This window comes from Capra hircus, chromosome 7 (genome assembly GCF_001704415.2).
Source record: "Capra hircus breed San Clemente chromosome 7, ASM170441v1, whole genome shotgun sequence".
NCBI classification, from domain to species: domain Eukaryota; kingdom Metazoa; phylum Chordata; class Mammalia; order Artiodactyla; family Bovidae; genus Capra; species Capra hircus.
This window is the reverse complement of record NC_030814.1, coordinates 15637972-15656799: the sequence shown is the minus strand read 5'-3', so window position 1 is coordinate 15656799 and position 18828 is coordinate 15637972. Positions and strand designations below refer to the sequence as shown.

The 18828-nt window shown below is 38.3% G+C and overlaps 1 protein-coding gene across 2 annotated transcripts in view; it reads left to right on the top strand.

Moving 5' to 3' along the window:
• Nucleotides 1–17231, top strand: part of ARSK (arylsulfatase family member K) — a 55069-nt gene extending 37838 nt beyond the window's left edge. For both annotated transcript variants that reach the window (XM_005683442.3, XM_005683441.3), the window contains exons 5-8: nt 243–414; nt 4460–4684; nt 14161–14385; nt 16600–17231. In XM_005683442.3, coding sequence (XP_005683499.2) covers nt 243–414; nt 4460–4684; nt 14161–14385; nt 16600–16889 — 912 coding nt within the window. In that variant the 3' untranslated portion in view covers nt 16890–17231. The remainder of the gene's footprint in view (nt 1–242; nt 415–4459; nt 4685–14160; nt 14386–16599) is intronic.

The window sequence follows — 18828 nt, the reverse complement described above, 5'->3', positions numbered from 1 at the left end:
TCCATTCAGCCTCCACACGTATAATCCCTAAAATAATTTCACAGCTGTCTTACCATGTATACAGATTGATATATTGATATTTGTTGTTAGTGGGAATATTAAAAATCTGTTCCTAATTTAGGTATTTGATTTGCTGTTTTTTTTACATAATTCATAACCATTCTTAATTAATGAAACGTCTGGTGTAGCTTACATTCTAGTTGGAAGGAAGGATTACTACAACTTGTTTTCTCCCCCTTTAGGTGTCGTATGATGCCATCAAAATCCCAAAGTGGTCACCTCTGTCAGAAATGCACCCTGTAGATTATTACTCTTCATATACCAAAAACTGCACTGGGAAGTTTACAGAAAAAGAAATTAAGAATATTAGAGCATTTTATTATGCTATGTGTGCTGAGACAGATGCTATGCTTGGTAAGTAATATAATTAAAATGCAGTTAGATGGGGAAAATGTATAATATTTTTCCAACAAACTGTGATCATGCTGGCTAGTGACTTGTATGAATATCCTCAGATAATTTCTTACAACAGTTGCTGAGATACTTCAGACTTAGAATTATAAGATTCCTGACACATATAAAAATTGGAAATTTGTATTATTAATAGAATAAAAGTCTTTTCTATTTTAATTATTCATAAATTCACAGATGCTTAGATTTGTTCATATATTTTTAAAAGGTCATAAAAAATTATCATCTGCTGGAAACAAGACGTCTTACTGGATTTAATCAGGAATCAGTATTCAGCAAAATACAGTTAATGATAAGGCAACTTCAGTTCTAGGAGATGAAAGAGATTAGACATAGAGTCTTGTGAGTTCTCCCAGACTTGTAATAATTGCAAATCTTGTGACTTCTCCCAGACTTGTAATAATTGCAAAACACATCCATTCTCCCTCGGCCAGTGAGAGCAAGACTTAAACTGAAATCAGTTTCCCCATGTACGTTATGGTCCAGAATTATATTAAATTTCCTTCCCTAACTCAGCTCAAAACCAAACCTGCCTCCATGAGATAACCATCAAGATAGTGTTTTACTTGTCCCCTTATAGAGTTATGGCAATTTCCCGTTCAGATGTGGAAAAACCCTGGTTTAAAATATCTCCATTTTTAGGACAAATTATTTTTATAAAACCATATCATTTATTTTGCTGCACTTCAGAGTGGAGAATAATTATAATTAGTGAAGTGTGGGTAGCACTTCTTCTGAACAAAGTAAACCTTGGAAATGAACAAATAAATGGCTATTTCTTAAAAAGCATTCACTCGGTAAAAATAGAAAGTATAAAAAAGAAAGCCAAAAAAGCCCTATGGATAAACTATAATAAAGCAAGTATAATAGGTTTTAAAAGTCCTAAGAACTTTCCAAGCACTCAATCTTAAATACAAATAAGATTTTAAGTGAATTTCTTCAATCCTAAATCCATACAGTTACTGAACTGTATTTCAATATTTTCTATTATTAATGAATATTCACTCATTTGCACCCTGGAAATCACTTTTGAAAGTTTGCAGCTATCCATTCATCCAGATCAACAAGAGTGAAATATTATATATACATAAAATATTGCTGCAGGCAGTGTGGGAATATCTCTTTAAGTCTCTTAAGAGAAAAAAGATGCAACAGTTCACTTCATGTTACAAAATTTATGGAATATATTGTATCTCTTTGTTACATCTATACTAGTCTGGTCCCTGAATAGTATTCATTACTATTCACATTGGGCTTTCCAGGTGGCATTAGTGGCAAATAACATGCCTGTCAATGCAGGAGACACAAGAGACATGGGTTCAGTCCCTGGGTTGGGAAGATCTCCTGGAGGAGGGCATGGCAACCCATTCCAGTTCTCCTCTTGCCTGGAGAATTCCATGCACAGAGGAGCCTGGCGGGCTGCAGTCCATGGGGTTGCAAAGAGCTGGACACAACGGAAGTGACTTAGCATGTACTGTTCACATTACTTTGGGCACTGGTAGTACTAAGCTGAATATTCTTAAGAAATTAAAAGTACTCTAATCTCTTACCCCACCTCAGGCCTTTATATTTGCTGCTTCTTCTGCCTGGGATTGGAGAAGGAAATGGCAACCCACTTCAGTATTCTTGCCTGGAGAATTCCATGGACAGAGGAGCCTGGCGGGCTATAGTCCATGAGGTCGCAAAGAGTCGGCCATGACTGAGCATCTGAGCACTGCCTGGGATGCCCTTCCCTTTGCTTTTTTACATGGCTGGCTTTTTTTTTGTTTGTTTTGGCACCACAAAACTGTTTGCAGGATCTTAGTTTCCTGACCAGAGGCTGAACCCAGGCTCCTGGCAGTGGAAGTGTGGAGCCCTAAGCACTGGATCACCAGGGAGTTCCTTAAGTGTTCTCAATCTTTAGCTCTCAGCCCAGATATTACCTCCTCAGGGCTATCTTCCCAGCCACTCTAAATTAGTATAGCAGCTCCATCATCTGGCTTACTCTATTCCATATCATCTTGTTTGTTTACATCATAATCTTTAATGATTTTGTCTACTCACTTCTTTACTGTCCATTTCCCTTGAAGAATGTGGACGTCATGAAAGGGACATTCCTTCTCATTCATCATTACATCCGAGGTGGCTAGCTTTGCATCCATGGTGCCTGGCACATAAGCAAAAAGTCAGTAAACATTTATGGAATGAGTATAAACACCAGCAGTTTTAACATGGTGTAACTACAGCAGTATACAAGTTGTAGGGTCCTGGGGACAGAGGACTTCACTCTACCTGGAGGAACAGGGAGTGCTTCACCAGGGAGGTGATGCTTGAGCTGGGTCATAAAGGAAGAGTGGGGATTTGCCATGTAGACTGGAAGAAAGGGCATCCAACACAGAAGGCAGAGTGTATACAAAGGCAAGGAAGTCCAAGCTGATTATTATTACTTCAGGTAAAGATTTAGGCGGTGGCTAGCTGAAGGTGCTAAACTTACGCAAGAGTTAGACAGTGGGAAGCTATGGAAAAGTTTTAAGCTGGGGTGACGTGATCATATATTTTAGAAAGATTATTATGAAGGGGAAAAAGGAGTGGAGGCAAGCGAACCAATTAGGGAGCAAGTACAGTTGTCCAGTTGAAAGATTCTGATGGTCTGCACCCCATAAATAACTCCTCAGAGACTGGGTCTCAGATCCAACTGGACCTCAGAATTGCCTATGGGTTGTTTATTTTTTTTAATAATACAGAGCCCTGAAGGCCAGATTCAGGAGCTGCCAAAATAGAAATGATGCTTCTCTCTAGACTTGGGTCTTACTGTGTTCTCTTAATTAAAATGATTAAGTTTCATGTCCCTTAGAGACAGGACTGGTCAGAGGAATTTTACTGCCCAAGAATATGCCAAATCACATTCATATATCGTCTGTACTGCTTCCAGCCTTTTTTTCAAAGGTGGGACTTCCATAAGACTCAGCCAGCTTCATGGGCATGATCTAGTGATAGGGAATTTGAGAGAAAGGGTATCAGGAGGAGGAGTTCTCACCCCTTTTATCCCCTCCCATTGGGCAGCAATTGTGGGTCGATGGTGACACTAGTCGTTTCCTGAGATGTGCACAGCGCTCATACCCAGGCATGCCTTTCTTTTCTCATTCGAGTCCCTGGACGTAATGTTTTCCCCTACTCCCTGACAGAAACACAGAAAGCAAGCCAGGGTGACCTCCAAATAAAGGAACTTATCCTTAGGTACTGCATTTTCTCCTTCCTCTCTTTAGTCCATTCACTGAGAAGCAAGCACATGAAATCTGGCATAAGCTGTTTACTGAAGAACAGTAGACAATGTTCAGATGTTAAGAATCATCCTGACAGATTCTTAGTGGGTAGAATCATTATGAACTCATTCAGTTCAGTTCAGACTCTCAGTAGTGTCCAACTCTTTGCGACCCCATGAATCGCAGCACGCCAGGCCTCCCTGTTCATCACCATCTCCTGGAGTTCACTCAGACTCACGTCCATCGAGTCCATGATGCCATCCAGCCATCTCATCCTCTGTTGTCCCCTTCTCCTCCTGCCCCCAATCTCTCCCAGCATCAGAGTCTTTTCCAATGAGTCAACTCTTCTCATGAGGTGGCCAAAGTACTGGAGTTTCAGCTTTAGCATCATTCCCTCCAAAGAAATCCCAGGGCTGATCTCCTTCAGAATGGACTGGTTGGATCTCCTTGCAGTCCAAGGGATTCTCAAGAGTCTTCTCCAACACCACAGTTCAAAAGCATCAATTCTTCGGCGCTCAGCCTTCTTCACAGTCCAACTCTCACATCCATACATGACCACAGGAAAAACCATAGCCTTGACTAGATGGACCTTAGTCGGCAAAGTAATGTCTCTGCTTTTGAACATACTATCTAGGTTGGTCATAACTTTTCTTCCAAGGAGTAAGTGTCTTTTAATTTCATGGCTGCAGTCACCATGAAAAAGTGAACTAAAGGCTGATTAAGATTTACTTCAATTTATATTGCAGGTGAAATTATCTTGGCTCTTCGCCAGTTAGGTCTTCTTCAGAAGACTGTCGTCATATACACCGCAGACCACGGGGAGCTGGCTATGGAGCACCGACAGTTCTATAAGATGAGTATGTACGAAGCTAGCTCCCATGTCCCACTCTTGATCATGGGGCCAGGAATTCAGGCCAACCTACAAGTATCAAGTGTGGTGTCTCTTGTGGATATTTACCCTACTATGCTTGGTAAGTAATGCCATTCTTTGAATATTTATTTGTAGTAATGCTGGAAAATGAATAAACAAGATAGGTTAGGGGCCCCTGCTGACTTGTTCATAACTTTGAGCAGCTGATTTAACTGTGAGTCAGTCTATGTCTGAAAAATGAGGATAATATTCCTCAGGTTCCTTTGGCCTTCGCTTCCTCTAGTCCTTCTTCCTCCAAAAGATTCACAACCAGGATATGACAATAAAGTGAGCCACATAAGATATTCAGTTCTATAACTTTATGGATAGGATTTGTGTATCATTTGATTCTCTACCATCCCCTACCTAAAATGTAGGCATTTCCCTTCCGGATTATTCCATCTACTTTGAAACTTCTAATTTTTCACAATGTTACATGTGTCCCTTAATGTTGATGCTATGTGCATATTTCTCCTCAGAACCCTTAGATTGTTCTGTATGACTTGTTTTACTAGCTTCTTAATGTCTATAAGCATAACCATAGGTCTCGAATAGCAACATTTGGATGTGGGTATTTAGCAATTTTTGTTAAAAATACTAGAATAAAGCCATCATAAATTTAGAAGTTATATAGAACTGTTAGCTTCTAATTTAGAGGAGACTTTAAATTCAATAGCATCAAATACTCTGTTCTAAGGCACCATCAATTGCAAAAATACCATCAATTTATAAATAGATTTTGGTGAAAGAAAATTGTAACATAGCATAAGATATATGTGTTTAATATGTATACATTAAAATGTGAAACAAACATATCTGGAAATTAAATAAGAAAAATCTTATTATCTCCTTTTTTTCTGCTACAAAGTCTTCACCTTCATTTAATTAAAAACAGTTACAGGGTCTTAAATTTCTTTATTGTGCATTTAAATCAGTGCTGGGAATTCCCTGGTGGTCCAGTGGTTAGGATTCGGCACTCCCTGTCACTGCCAAGGTCCCAGGTTGAATCCTTGGCTGGGGAACTAAAATCCCACAAGCCTCACGGCCAAATTAAAAAAAAAAAATCAATGCCCTTCTTTTCTCTTTCAAGTCACTTGCATATTTGACCACACTTCTTTGTTGTTCTTTTGCCTGGTGTGTATTTTTAATCTGTTCAGTTTCTTACTCATCATTTGCTGGTTCCCTTTTGTCCCAAAGCAATTATCACACAGTCATATCTTTGCCACTTTCTGGCTCCATCAATTTCCAGGCAATACCTATTACTTTTCCTTACTTCTGTTTTTCATTCAAAAATGGGTGTGTGTGATTATGTATATTTTAAGTGTCTCCCTTATTATCATGTTTATAGCTGTATGATGTAGCTATATGAATGATTCTTTACAGTGGCATTTCTTTAGTTTCCTCCCCTAGTGTTTTCTCATATGGAACTCTCCCCACCCAAATTTGCTGAACTTTTTACCCTTGATCTGCTTTCTTGAGGTATAGTGATCAGAACTGCAAAAGACAGTTAAAGGCTGGGATGATTCTTTCTCAGTTTTCCCTCAATGTATTTCATAGTGATATTTGGCATTTTGTCTTTTTTGACTTAGCAGCTAAATAGTCCAGTATCTGTAGAAAGCTGTCTGTGATGAGTTCTCATCTCTTTCTAGTCTTTCTATCACTTTATGTGTTAGTTAATTAATAGGCACTGTTTAAATCATTTTTCTTTGAATATTGTTTTATATTTGCCTATAATGCAAATTTTCTCTACAATCTTGATACACCATTATCACTACTTGCCAACCTCATGAAGTTAAAAATCATCTGCAAACTGGAAGATTTCATAATGTATGTATCTTAACAGCTTATTTAAGAAAATACTAAATAAAGTTGTTTGGAATGAGGGAATTGTCATTTATCCACCTAGGGGGACACCTTCCTATCCTTGCCTATTTTATGTTGCGTGACAGTAAGCATTTCTTTAGCCAAACAAAACGTTCCCAGAAACCCCTTTGCATTTCTTCCGTACCCTTCTGGAAATTATGTTAAGTTCCCTAAAACTGTAAATTTTTAAAATAATTTGTCAGTTATTACAGTTTAAAAAAACTCATAGGTCTACATAGGTTTTTGTTGCTTTTAACTTTGGCGTTTGTTAATAGACTCCTTCTGCATCACATTTCCCAGCAGAATATATTGTATTAACAGGATTTACATCATGTGTTGATTTGACCTGCCCAACTCAAGCAAGTAAAGCCAAAGATCAGTGTCTCTCCAGTTCTAAACAGGAAATTAACATCTTCAAGGCTTAATGTGTTTCATAACAAATATTTTTATTATGAAAAGGGAAAAAATTACAGTTATATGGTTGGCAGAGGAGAATGAAGAGAATATCTAGGCATGGAACTTTATATAAAACACTGAAGCATCCTATTAACCAGATGTTAATCAGAGATAAGGTAGAAACAAAAAGATGCAAGGGGGAGCCTTAGGGGACTTCCCTAGAGGTCCACTGGTTAAGACTCTGTGCTTCCACTGCAGGGGGTGAAGGTTTAATCCCTGGTCCGGGAATTAAGATCCCACACATGCCACACACATCAAGGCCAAAAAATAAAAAAACAAGAACATTTGCTGGAGCTGCGAAACAACATGTAACATTATTTATCTAAAATTAACCTTTTATAAGTGATAAAAGGTTAACATTAATAGAACTCTCACAAATCTATGAAAAAGAGACGTACCCTATTAGCAAATTGACCAGAATATATAAACAAGTAATTCACAACAGAAGACATAGAAATGGCCAAGATATTTTTAAAGCTTCAAACTCAGTAGTCAGAAAAATATTAAAACAAGAAGATACCATTTTTCTTTCACACATAGAGTTTGCAAAGATTCTTTTAAAAAGCAAAAATCTCATATTGGAAATATGCCTTCTCATGTTCTGCTGCTGGGAGTATAAACTGGCACAGATTTCCTGGAGGCAAATGTGGCATTATGTTCCAAATTGCTTAGAAATATGCATATATTTTGACCTAGAAAATTCCAATTTTAGGAATTAACCTATTCATTTCAGCTCAGTTGCTCAGTAGTGTCTGACTCTTTGAGACCCTGTGAACCATAGCACACCAGGCCTCCCTATCCATCACCAACTCCCGGAGTTTACCCAAACTCATGTCCATTGAGTCAGTGATGCCATCCAACTATCTCATCCTCTGTCATCCCCTTTTCCTCCTGCCTTTGACCTTTCCCAGCATCAGGGTCTTTCCCAATGAGTCAGTTCTTCACATCAGGTAGCCAAAGTATTGGAGTTTCAGCTTCAGCATCAGTCCTTCCAATGAATATTCAGGTCTGATTTCCTTTAGGATGGACTGGTTGGATCTCCTTGCAGTCCAAAAGACTCTCAAGAGTCTTCTCCAACACCACAATTCAAAACCATCATTCTTTGGTGCCCAGCTTTCTTTATGGCCCAACTCTCACATCCATACATGACTACTGGAAAAACTATAGCTTTGACTAGACAGACCTTTGTTAGCAAAGTAATGTCTCTACTTTTTAATATGCTGTCTAGGTTGGTCATAACTTTTCTTCCAAGGAACAAACATCTTAATTTCATGGCTGTAGTCATGACCTTCAGTGATTTTGGAGCCCGAAAATATAAAGTCTCTTACTGTTTCCACTGTTTCCCCATCTATTTACCATAAAGTGATGGGACCAGATGCCATGATCTTAGTTTTCTGAATGTTGAGTTTTAAGCCAACTTTTTCACTTTCCTCTTTCATTTTCATCAAGAGTCTCTTTAGTTCTTCTTTGCTTTCTGCCATAAGGGTGGTGTCATCTGCATATCTGAGGTTATTGATATTTCTCCTGGCAACCTTGATTCCAGCTTGTGCTTCATCCAGTCCAGCATTTCTCATGATGTAATCTGCATATAAGTTAAATAAGCAGGGTGACAATGTACAGCCTTGACATACTCCTTTTCCCGATTTGGAATCAGTCTGTTGTTCCATGTCCAAATTAACCTATAGATGCACACACAGACTTATCTCCATGGATAATATTACATTATATTAAAGAATTAGAAACAGTATGAATATCTAGTAGTGATGAACTGGGTAAAAAATAGTCAGTTTTACTTTAAAAAGTGAAATGATAAATGACATGGCCCCCCTGTATTATTGAAAAGAAAACTGCAGGCTTTTAAATAAGTATATAAATAGTTTTTTGTTTTGGTGTGGCTTGTTGGTTATTGAGATAAAGTATCTACCTAATTTATTGTCCAAATCAACACATTTTTTTAGAGTAAAGGGATACTATTAACAATTAAACCAGGATTAGCATAAACTGAATCTGCTGCCTTGTTTAAACAAACTTTCAAGTCAACAAAGCAAAGATAATTCTGATGGTCTGGGTTTAATCTGATGTTTAATTCAGCCTTTTAAAATGAAAGTATTTAGAGTTTAAAGCTACTTTTAGTAGTGATTAATAACTCTAAATTTAGACCTGTGAGACAGTGTACTCTATCTAAGCTTAATAAACATACAGATTTTGATAAAGTGTCTATTAAAGACTTATTTTGTGATTCTTCCTAACCAGTTAGAAGCTTAAAACAGACATAATCTATTCTGAGACTTCCAAAGGTCCTTTCTATATTACCTTAGCCATACATAGCTGTATTGTTTTGTATGAATCCAATTTATACAGAATATGGGATTAAATTTCTCAGATCAAAACCTCAAGCCAGACTTCCTCTTCCCTTCCATTCTTTGAACGTTAGAAATACATAAAAGATGGTGACTCAAAAAACCTTAAGTAGAAAGATATTAAATAGGAAAGACCAACTGGTATTCCTGTTTTAGTAAAGTACCTTACTATAAAAAAAACCTGTTGAAATTTAAGATGGTACAATGTTTTTATTGAAAACATGGAATTTATAAACAGTTTTTAAAGATACTTTGGGAGAGTGATTATTTTCTATGAAATGATATTTGATGATAAGTTAGGAAGAGTTCTTTTAGTCTAAGTATCGTTGTAGCCCTATCCCCTTGTCATTTTCTAGGACTGGCAGGAAAGTGCCATCTCTCTGAATGGAATTCTTTATACTGTTATAAAGTTAATATCATTAATTCAGAGATTATGCTTTAAAAAGTACTCCCCAAGCTGTAATAAACCATAATGGAAAAGAATATGAAAAAGAATGTGTATGTATATGTGTAAGAGAATCACTTTGCTATACAGTAGACATTAACACAACATTTTAAGTCAGCTATACTTCAATAAAATAGTTTTTTAAAATAATTACTCCCCAAAACATTTTCTTCTCTAATAATCTAGTATCAGCATCCTTTAGCTCAGTTAGAAATAATACCATTTTTAAATTAAAATTGTCTTGACATTCTCTTTTAAACTTATTTTCATGTGAATTTTTTTTCATTTAATAGTTGGCCTTTTTTTAAATACCTACCTACTTTTCACATAAAGGATAAATCCAGAATCTGTTTAAACTGTGAAAATGTAATTGTATAAAAATGCAGTTGTGTTTAAAAGAATGCTTCAATACTAATGATTTAAATTGCAAAGGCTTCCTTGTTACAGGATCTTAGTGGAGGGTTGGGAGGGTCATTTTACATAAATTATTTTGTTTTTAATTGGCTAAAAAATACTGTAAAGTTGAATAACTACAGTAGATCCAGACTGGTGGAGCAGTATTGAAGACTCCAGAGATCCTGGAGTCAAACTGCCTAAATTCAAATACCTCCTTCAGCATTTACCAACTGTATACCCTTGAGAAAGAAATTTAACATGTCTGGTCTTCAGTTTTCTTATCAATAAAATGAAAATAACAGTGACTGTTCCATAGCCTAGAATAATGACTGGAACGTGGTAAATGGTTAAATGTGAGATATCATTAACATTTGTCACTAAGCTGTGTCTTACTCTTTGTGACCCCAGGGACTGCAGCCCGCCAGGCTCCTCTGTCCATGGGATTCTCCAGATGAGAATTCTGGAGTGAGTTTGTCATTTCCTCCTCCAGGGGATCTTCCTGACCCAGGGATTGAACCCACATCTCCTGCATCACCATGCAAAAGTTACCATCTAAACCATGACATGATTCTGTTCAAAATCACTTAGAGTAAAATCCAGAATCTCTGATTAGACCTGTGAGTCCAGCATGATTTCTTCCTCCCCGCAACTGATCTCAAACAATTTTACCCTGACGTACTCTGCTCCAGCCATGCTGGACTCCTTAGTGTTTGGGGAGCAGATAGAATGAAGCGGATTCCTGCCTCAGTGTTTACAAGTGCTGTTCCCTGGATGAATGCCTTTCCTCTCCAGTTCCAGAGATCTGCTGGGCTCACCGCAGCCCTTTCTTCTCGGGTCTCTGTTTACGTCACCTTATCAGAGAGGCCTCGCCTGACCCTCCTGTATAACACAGTGCACACGCACGTGCCTGCCATCACTCTCTCGCCCTCTTACCCTGCTTCATTTTTCTTCGTTGCACTGATTACCACCTAGCAGATTTATCTGTCTCCCCACATTAGAATGTAAGCTCTTAAAGTTTGAGAGAGCTTACCTGCTTTGTCCACTGTTGTTTCCCTACATCTGGAATAGCAACTAGCTTGTTGGATGAGTAAGAAATATGTATATATACTTAAATGGATTCTTATCCCAGTTTAACATAAATAAACACAAGAGAATTATTTAAATTTTCTTTAGTCTAACAAGTTTTTTTAGGAAAATTAGGCTAAGATTAGATCTGAAATAAGGCATTTCTAAGTATTAAAGCTGATTAAGATGCTAAACACAGGAAACTCCCCAGTCACGGGTGTATGCCAGTTGGCCCCTGCTTTCAGGCTGTCTGCAAAGCCCTTCTCTCCCTTCCTCTGCCTCCCAGTGGTGCCGCTGACGGCTGACACACTGACCAGCCTGACCCAGCCTATTCCCGGGCCACTTTCCTCTTACAGTGAAAGTGAGGTCACTCAGTCGTGTCTGACTCTTTGCGACCCTATAGACTGTAGCGCCCCAGGCTCCTCCATCCATGGGATTTTCCAGGCAAGAATCCTGGAGTGGGTTGCCATTTCCTTCTCCACTTCTTACAGTAGACCTTACAGTAGGTAGCCTACTGTCTTGCAGCTCAACTAGTTTCGTCTTGGGCCATCCTGTTCTTTTTTAAAATTATTATTATTTTTTTAATTATGTAAAAGTTTTGGCCTCCCTGGGTCTTCGTTGCTGTGCATGGGCCTTCTCTCATTGCGGCGAGCAAGGGCTACTCTCTAGTTGCAGTGAGCACATGGGTTTCTCATGGCCTTGGCTTCCCTTGTTGCAGCGAACAGACGCCAGAATGCGGGCTCAGTAGTTGTGGCACAGGGGCTCAGTTGCCACGTGGCCCATGGACTCTTCCCCCACCCGGGAAGCAGTGCAGACCCCCTGACTGGCAGGCAGAGTTTTAACCATTGGACCTCCAGGGAGGTCCTGAGCTATCTTTTCTCTTGTGCATCTTTTGCATTTTCTCTCTTTAACATCTTTGCTCTTTCTTCTTCTTTTGTTATTAACCAGTTATCTCAATTATTTCTCTTCCTTTCTTTTACTTGTCATTCTTTCTCAAAAAAAGTCCCTGATGATGGATGGTTGGCAGAAGATTAGGACTTGTAATATGCCCCTTCCAAGGAAATGAAAGATACAGTTTTTTTAATTAAGTTATAGTGGCTCAGACTACCGTCTGAGCATCTGTCTGCAATGCAGGAGACCCGGGTTCGATCCCTGGGTTGGGAAGACCCCCCTGGAGAAAGAAATGGCAGCCCACTCCAGTATTCTTGCCTGGGAAATCCCATGGACTGCGGAGCCTGGTAGGCTACCGTCCATGGGGTCGCAAAGACTCGGACACGACTGAGCGACTTCACTTTCATATGTAAAACAAGTCCCTTTAGAAGATTTATACTAGAGGCCTTTGTCTACTTCCTTATTCTCGTTTAATTAATCTGTTTTGCCTCACATACCTTTATGTGTTGGCTCAGTTGCTCAGTTGTGGCCAACTCTTTGCAATCCTATGGACTGTGGCCCTCCAGGCTCCTCTCTCCCTGGAATTTTCCACCCAAGAATACTGGAGTAGCTTGCCATTTCCCTCTCCAGGAGATCTTCCCAACCCCAGGTTCGAACTTGGGTCTCCTGCATTGACAGGTGAATTCTTTACCACTGAGCCACCTGGGAAGCTCACTTAAATATGTACAGTCAAGCTAAAATAATTTTATTATTCAATTTTGTTTCATTTCTAGCATTGCAGATATAGTACTTTCTATTTTTCATTGGAAATATAATTATTTCTAAATTAATGTTTCTAAAAACATGGAACATTGGAACCAGAGAAACTGTGGGGGAGGCAACTGCAGACTCCTTTTGGAACTATCCCAAGTCCCCAGCCATAATTAATGGTATTTTTTTTTTCATGGCTTGCAAGATCTTAGTTTTCCTACCAGGGATTGAACCTGGGTGCATGGCAGTGAAATCACAAGAGCCCTAACCACTGGACTGCCGGCGAATTCCCTATTTTTCTATAGGAAAAAGATAACTTGAATTCCAAGCAAATGCTTTTAAACCACTTTTAAAAAATACTGCCTCTTTTTTAAGTTAGACATTTCTTATGCGTTGTTTTTGGTATCTATATTTGGTAAGGAAAAAATAGATTATTTTTCTCTAAATCAGTATGATCCAGGATTTCCCAACATATGTTCTGCAAAATATTAGTCCCTCGAGATGCTACTTAGAAATAAACAAAAATTCTGTCATCAAATAACTTTGGGATACATGGCACACTATATACCTTGAAGATTTATGATACATATCAGCAATAAATTTACATCTACAATAAGTTTATTTAATTTTAACTATTGTTGGCAAACATATGTAACTACTAGACTCCTTTCTCATATACATTTTGTTATTATTCTGTGGAACAAATCTGAGAGATACCTGTGATCTCTTAATGATTCAGAAATGAAGAACTTATGATATTAACTAATATTTATTGAGGGTTTCCTATGTGTCAGGCACTATTCTCAGAATTTTACATAAGTTATCAGATTTAAACCTAACATAGATCTGTGAAATACAGGCACTGTTATTATTTCCCTTTTACAGTTGAGGAAACTGAGGTTCAGAATGGTTAACAACACGCCCAAAGTCACAAGTCTGGGAAGTAAGCATTTGGGTCTAGGCAGCCTATTTACAAAATCTATATACAATCTCTAGTCTCTGTGACCTTTAATGATGTCATTTATCAATGTTCAACGAATGAAAGAATGACTTACTTTATTTTTTATTTTATTTTTTTTTAGTTTTTTATTTTTAAAATTTTAAAATCTTTAATTCTTACATGCATTCCCAAACATGAACCCCCCTCCCACCTCCCTCCCCATAACATCTCAATCCTGTGTTATTTTGTGACTTCCCTGGCAACCCATGACTCCAATGCAGGGGCACAGGTTCCACCCCCTGGTCAGGGATCATCCCGCATGCTATGGGATGCAATTAAAAAAAAAAAAAAGTCTTATTTTTGTCATGTAGATATTGCTGGAATTCCTCTGCCTCAGAACCTGAGCGGATACTCTCTGCTGCCATCATCGTCAGAAATGTTTAAGAATGAACAAAAATTAAAAAACCTACACCCACCCTGGATTCTGAGTGAATTCCATGGATGCAATGTAAATGCTTCCACCTACATGCTTCGAACTAACCAATGGAAGTATATAGCCTACTCTGATGGTGTTTCAGTATTACCTCAACTCTTCGGTAAGTTTGCTGATATTATTTCTTAGGTAGAGATTATTTTTAATGAGTTAACCTATACAGTATTTGCTCAAGGGAGCCAATAATCTTTGTTCAGATGGTTGGATGGCATCACCGACTCGATGGACATGAATTTGAGTAAGCTCCGGGAGTTGGTGATGGGCAGGGAAGCCCGGCGTGATGCAGTCCATGGGGTCGCAAAGAGTCTGACACGACTGAGCAACTGAACCAAATCTTTGTTAAAGTAAATAAATATCTGCAGTTTCTCCCACTGGGTCAGTTTACAAAATATTGCCCTGGAGAGAAGCTGCTTCTTTGAAAATCAGCATCTGAATGCCAAAGCAAGTGCCCTAAGGCTTTTGATCTGGGTCTCAAGACTGACAGGGCTGTATCCTCTGATCAAGGTGTCTTCTGATATTCATGGAGCGCCCTCTCATTGTACCCCGGATTCAGTTGTTCTGGAAGATTAATTCCTATCCTTTGGAGGCTGACATCCTACATGTATTATTTGACGTTCCCCTCAGCCCTGCATGGAGAAGGCAATGGCATCCCACTCCAGTACTCTTGTCTGGAAAATCCCATGGACGGAGGAGCCTGGTGGGCTGCAGTCCGTGGGGTCACGAAGAGTCGGACACGACTGAGCGACTTCACTTCAGCCCTGCAAGATGATGTGCTGTGTGCGCTGTCGCTTCAATTGTGTCTGACTCTTTGCAACCCATGCACCGTAGCCCGCCAGGCTCCTCTGTCCGGGGGATTTTCCCAACAAGAATGCTGTAGTGGGTTACCATGACCTCTTCCGGGGGATCTTCCCGACCCAGGAATTGAACCCGCGTCTCCTGCACAGCAGATGGATTCTTTACCTGCGGAGCCATTGGGGAATCCCCTCCAAGATGATATTATCATCCTTATTTTATAGAGAAGACTGGGGTTCAGATACCTATGCAAAGTCTCATAGCTAAGAAGTGGAAAAGCTGGGGATTTCAATCCATGCTCCTTCTCCCCTGCAAAAACCTGGTAGAATCACTACTCTGAATTTGTTTTCAAGCAACATTATTAGACCTATGGTTTTACTTTTCTTTGCCACCTTTTTGCACATAAAATGTGCTAAAGCTATTTTTAATATTCCTTTCTCCGTGAGTTTTTTCCCAGTTATAAATGCCAAAATTATTAATTCAAAATAATTCTTTAGAGGCTGAATTGATTGACCCGTCCTTAACTCTAAAAGGAGGAGATTCTTGGCTTCAAAAATGTACTTAAGTTTTCATTCTGTTGAGCAACGGGCATCTCTTGTTCATTCATTGTTTATGTTCTGCAAAAAGCAGATGTGACTATCAAAAGAATCAGCGGGGGAGCCTGCCTTTCCTGTATTCTCTAGGGTTTATTCACTGATTTCCCTGTCTCAGAGAGGTGCCATCTGAAATCACCCAGCAAAATCATGCGTGTCATCAGCAATCTTCTGGCTAATGCACTCAAATAAGCCTGTAGGGGTTATTTCCCTCACTGTGCACTCATTGTTCATTTACTTTCTCAGGCAAATTGTCATAAGAGCTTCAATTTGCTATTTTTCCAACTAGGTTGGCATTCTAGTTATATCCTCTGTCTTCCTACATTGTAGGTCAAAGGAGTGTTTATGTTATCTGAAATGTTTATCAGTATTTTCTCGATGGTAGTGATTGAGAGTTCTTATTTCCATGATTATTTGCTCAAACAGTATCACTGAATGTAATTTTCAAAAATCCAAGCACGGGTTGCAAATGTATTTAAAAGCAAACAGAAAACCTAGGAGTAAGGGAAGTTGCAAGAACATGCCTTGACTATATAAAGAATTCTACAGCTGGAACATTTGGGCCTGTTGAATGGAACAATATAAGCATTAACATATATTTTTTTTGCGCGTCAAAGTAAGCAAAGTATCAACAACAGAAAGAACTGAGGCTAAGCCAGCCTACTAGTTTGACTGTTTCTGCCATCTAAGAATAGATAAAGGGGAAAATGTGATAGTAGGATAATGATAAGAAGGAAGAGACAGACATTTAGAAAGGTGTTTAACTTTTGGTATATTAAGTTTCCGTTTATACCATCCTTCAGCTTACTACACTAAGAACTGAAAATAAAAATAAACTATACTGCATTATCTGTTACAGAGTAATGACATTCTAAAAATGTTTTTTAAGCAGGTAACTGTTTTGATAGTTATTCCATTTTTTTTTCTTTCAGATCTTTCCTCAGATCCAGATGAATTAACAAATATTGCTGCAAAGTTTCCAGAAGTTACTTCTTCTTTGGATCAGAAGCTTCGTTCCATTATTAACTACCCTAAGGTTTCTGCTTCTGTCCACCAATACAATAAAGAGCAGTTTATCAAGTGGAAACAAAGTATAGGGCAAAACTATTCAAATGTCATAGCAAACCTTAGATGGCACCAGGACTGGCTGAAAAAACCAAAGAAGTATGAAAATGCCATCGATCAGTGGCTTAAATCCCACTCTGATCCAAAAACAATTTGAACAAAAAAAAGAAAAAAATGTTTTAGAGCTATATAGAAATATGTTATAAAATCATGATTCATTATGCATTTTAAATGTCAGTTTTAATAATTACTGATTTTAAATTAAAGAATGTACTCTTTTAAAACAAGATACCAATTATTATAGAATAATATATTTTCAAAATGATTACTATCAAGACCTTATTCTTACCAACTTCTAACAACTTAATGGGAGTATTAAAAGGATGGAAACAAATACTAGAACATAAAGTTGTGTTCCTCTGAATATTATGGAATATAGAAGATTGTAACAATTATTAAGATTATTACTTATGAACCATAAAATAGTTATTTTTGAGTATCCAGTGGTGTCTGATGAGTTATTTTTATCTGATTGGACATAGGTCATTTGGATGTATTTGATGGGAGAATTTGGAGTATTTTATGGGACACAGACCATGGATATGGCTGATTTTATTTTTATTTTTTTAAATAGGCAAAATATATGCACAAGGTATAAATTTCAAAAAGGTACTAAAGGGTTAACAATGAGTGTGAAGTCTCTTTTCTTTTCCAGTTCCTCAGCCATCTAGTTCCCCTTTTTGGAGACAACCACTGTAACCACCTTCCTATGTATCCTTTGAGAGACAGCACTCCCCCACCCCCAACAAATGGCAGCATACCATGCAAAATGTTCCACAGCTTGCTCTCTTTTTCTCCACTTTGACAGAGACAGCCTAGAAGTGAAATTGCTGGCGCAAGACTATATCTAGCAAAATTACTCTAGACACTACTATATTACCCCTACAAACGTTATACCAATTTATACTCTTACTAGAAACATGTGTCCTCACATTTATTGCCAATTGGGCAGATAAAAGATATCTTATTGCTATTTTCCTTACTATGTGTAAAGTAGATCATATTTTCATATATTTAATAGCCATTGGAATTTTCTTTACTATGACCTTTTCTATTTCTATAGTTTTTGTTGGTTATTTGTCTTTTTTACTACATACTTTGGATATTAGCTCTCTGTCTGTTAGAGAAGCTGCAAATATCTTTTTTCCTTTTCATAATCTGTATTTTGACTAGTGCCCTAGTGTTTGTTGACATGTAGAAATGGGCATTTTCATGCAATCCGATTTATGAATCCTTGCTTTTGTGGCTTTGGGGTTTTGTGTCATATTTAGAATGGCTTTTCCTACCTATCTTCATTTAGAGTTTTGTTTTTCACTCCTAGATTTTTAACCCATGGGAATGTATTACATATTAGAGATCTAACTTTAGCTTGTTTCTTTTAAGATGACCACCCAATTGACCTCTTATTGAGAACAGTAATATTTATTCCATCGGTTAGAAAATGCCACTTTGCAAACTGCCTGCAACGCAGGAGACCCAAGTTCAGTCCCTGGGTTGGGAAGATCCCAGAGAAGAAAATGCCAACGACTCCAGTATTCTTGCCTGGGAAATCCCACGGACAGAGGAACCTGATGAATTACGTGGGGTCACAAGGGTCAGGCACGACCTAGAGACTAAACCAGCACCACCAATGTAGAATCATAATTAGGTAAAATTATGTTTTAGGACTGTATCTAACCAAAAATGGTATCTTAACAACCAAGAAAGGAAAAAAAAAAAAAAAGAAAGAAAAGAAAAACTTGCAAAACCAAGACAAATCATCTAATGCCAGAGTCTGAGAGGACCTGACTCTCATCAATAGCTGGATTGAGGACAATCTTCGGGCTTCATCTTTCACTCCCTCTTCCAGTCCACCACCATCTGTTGTTGGGAGTTTTGCAATAGCCTCCTATGAGGTCTCCCTCAGCCTGCCCTTGGCTGTCCTCGGTCTCTTCTCAACATAGCAGTCAGAGGGATTCTGTTAAGATAGAGCAGATCACCCGGATGGATACTCAAACCTTCCACTGGTTTCTCACTTTACTCTGTAAAAACCTGCC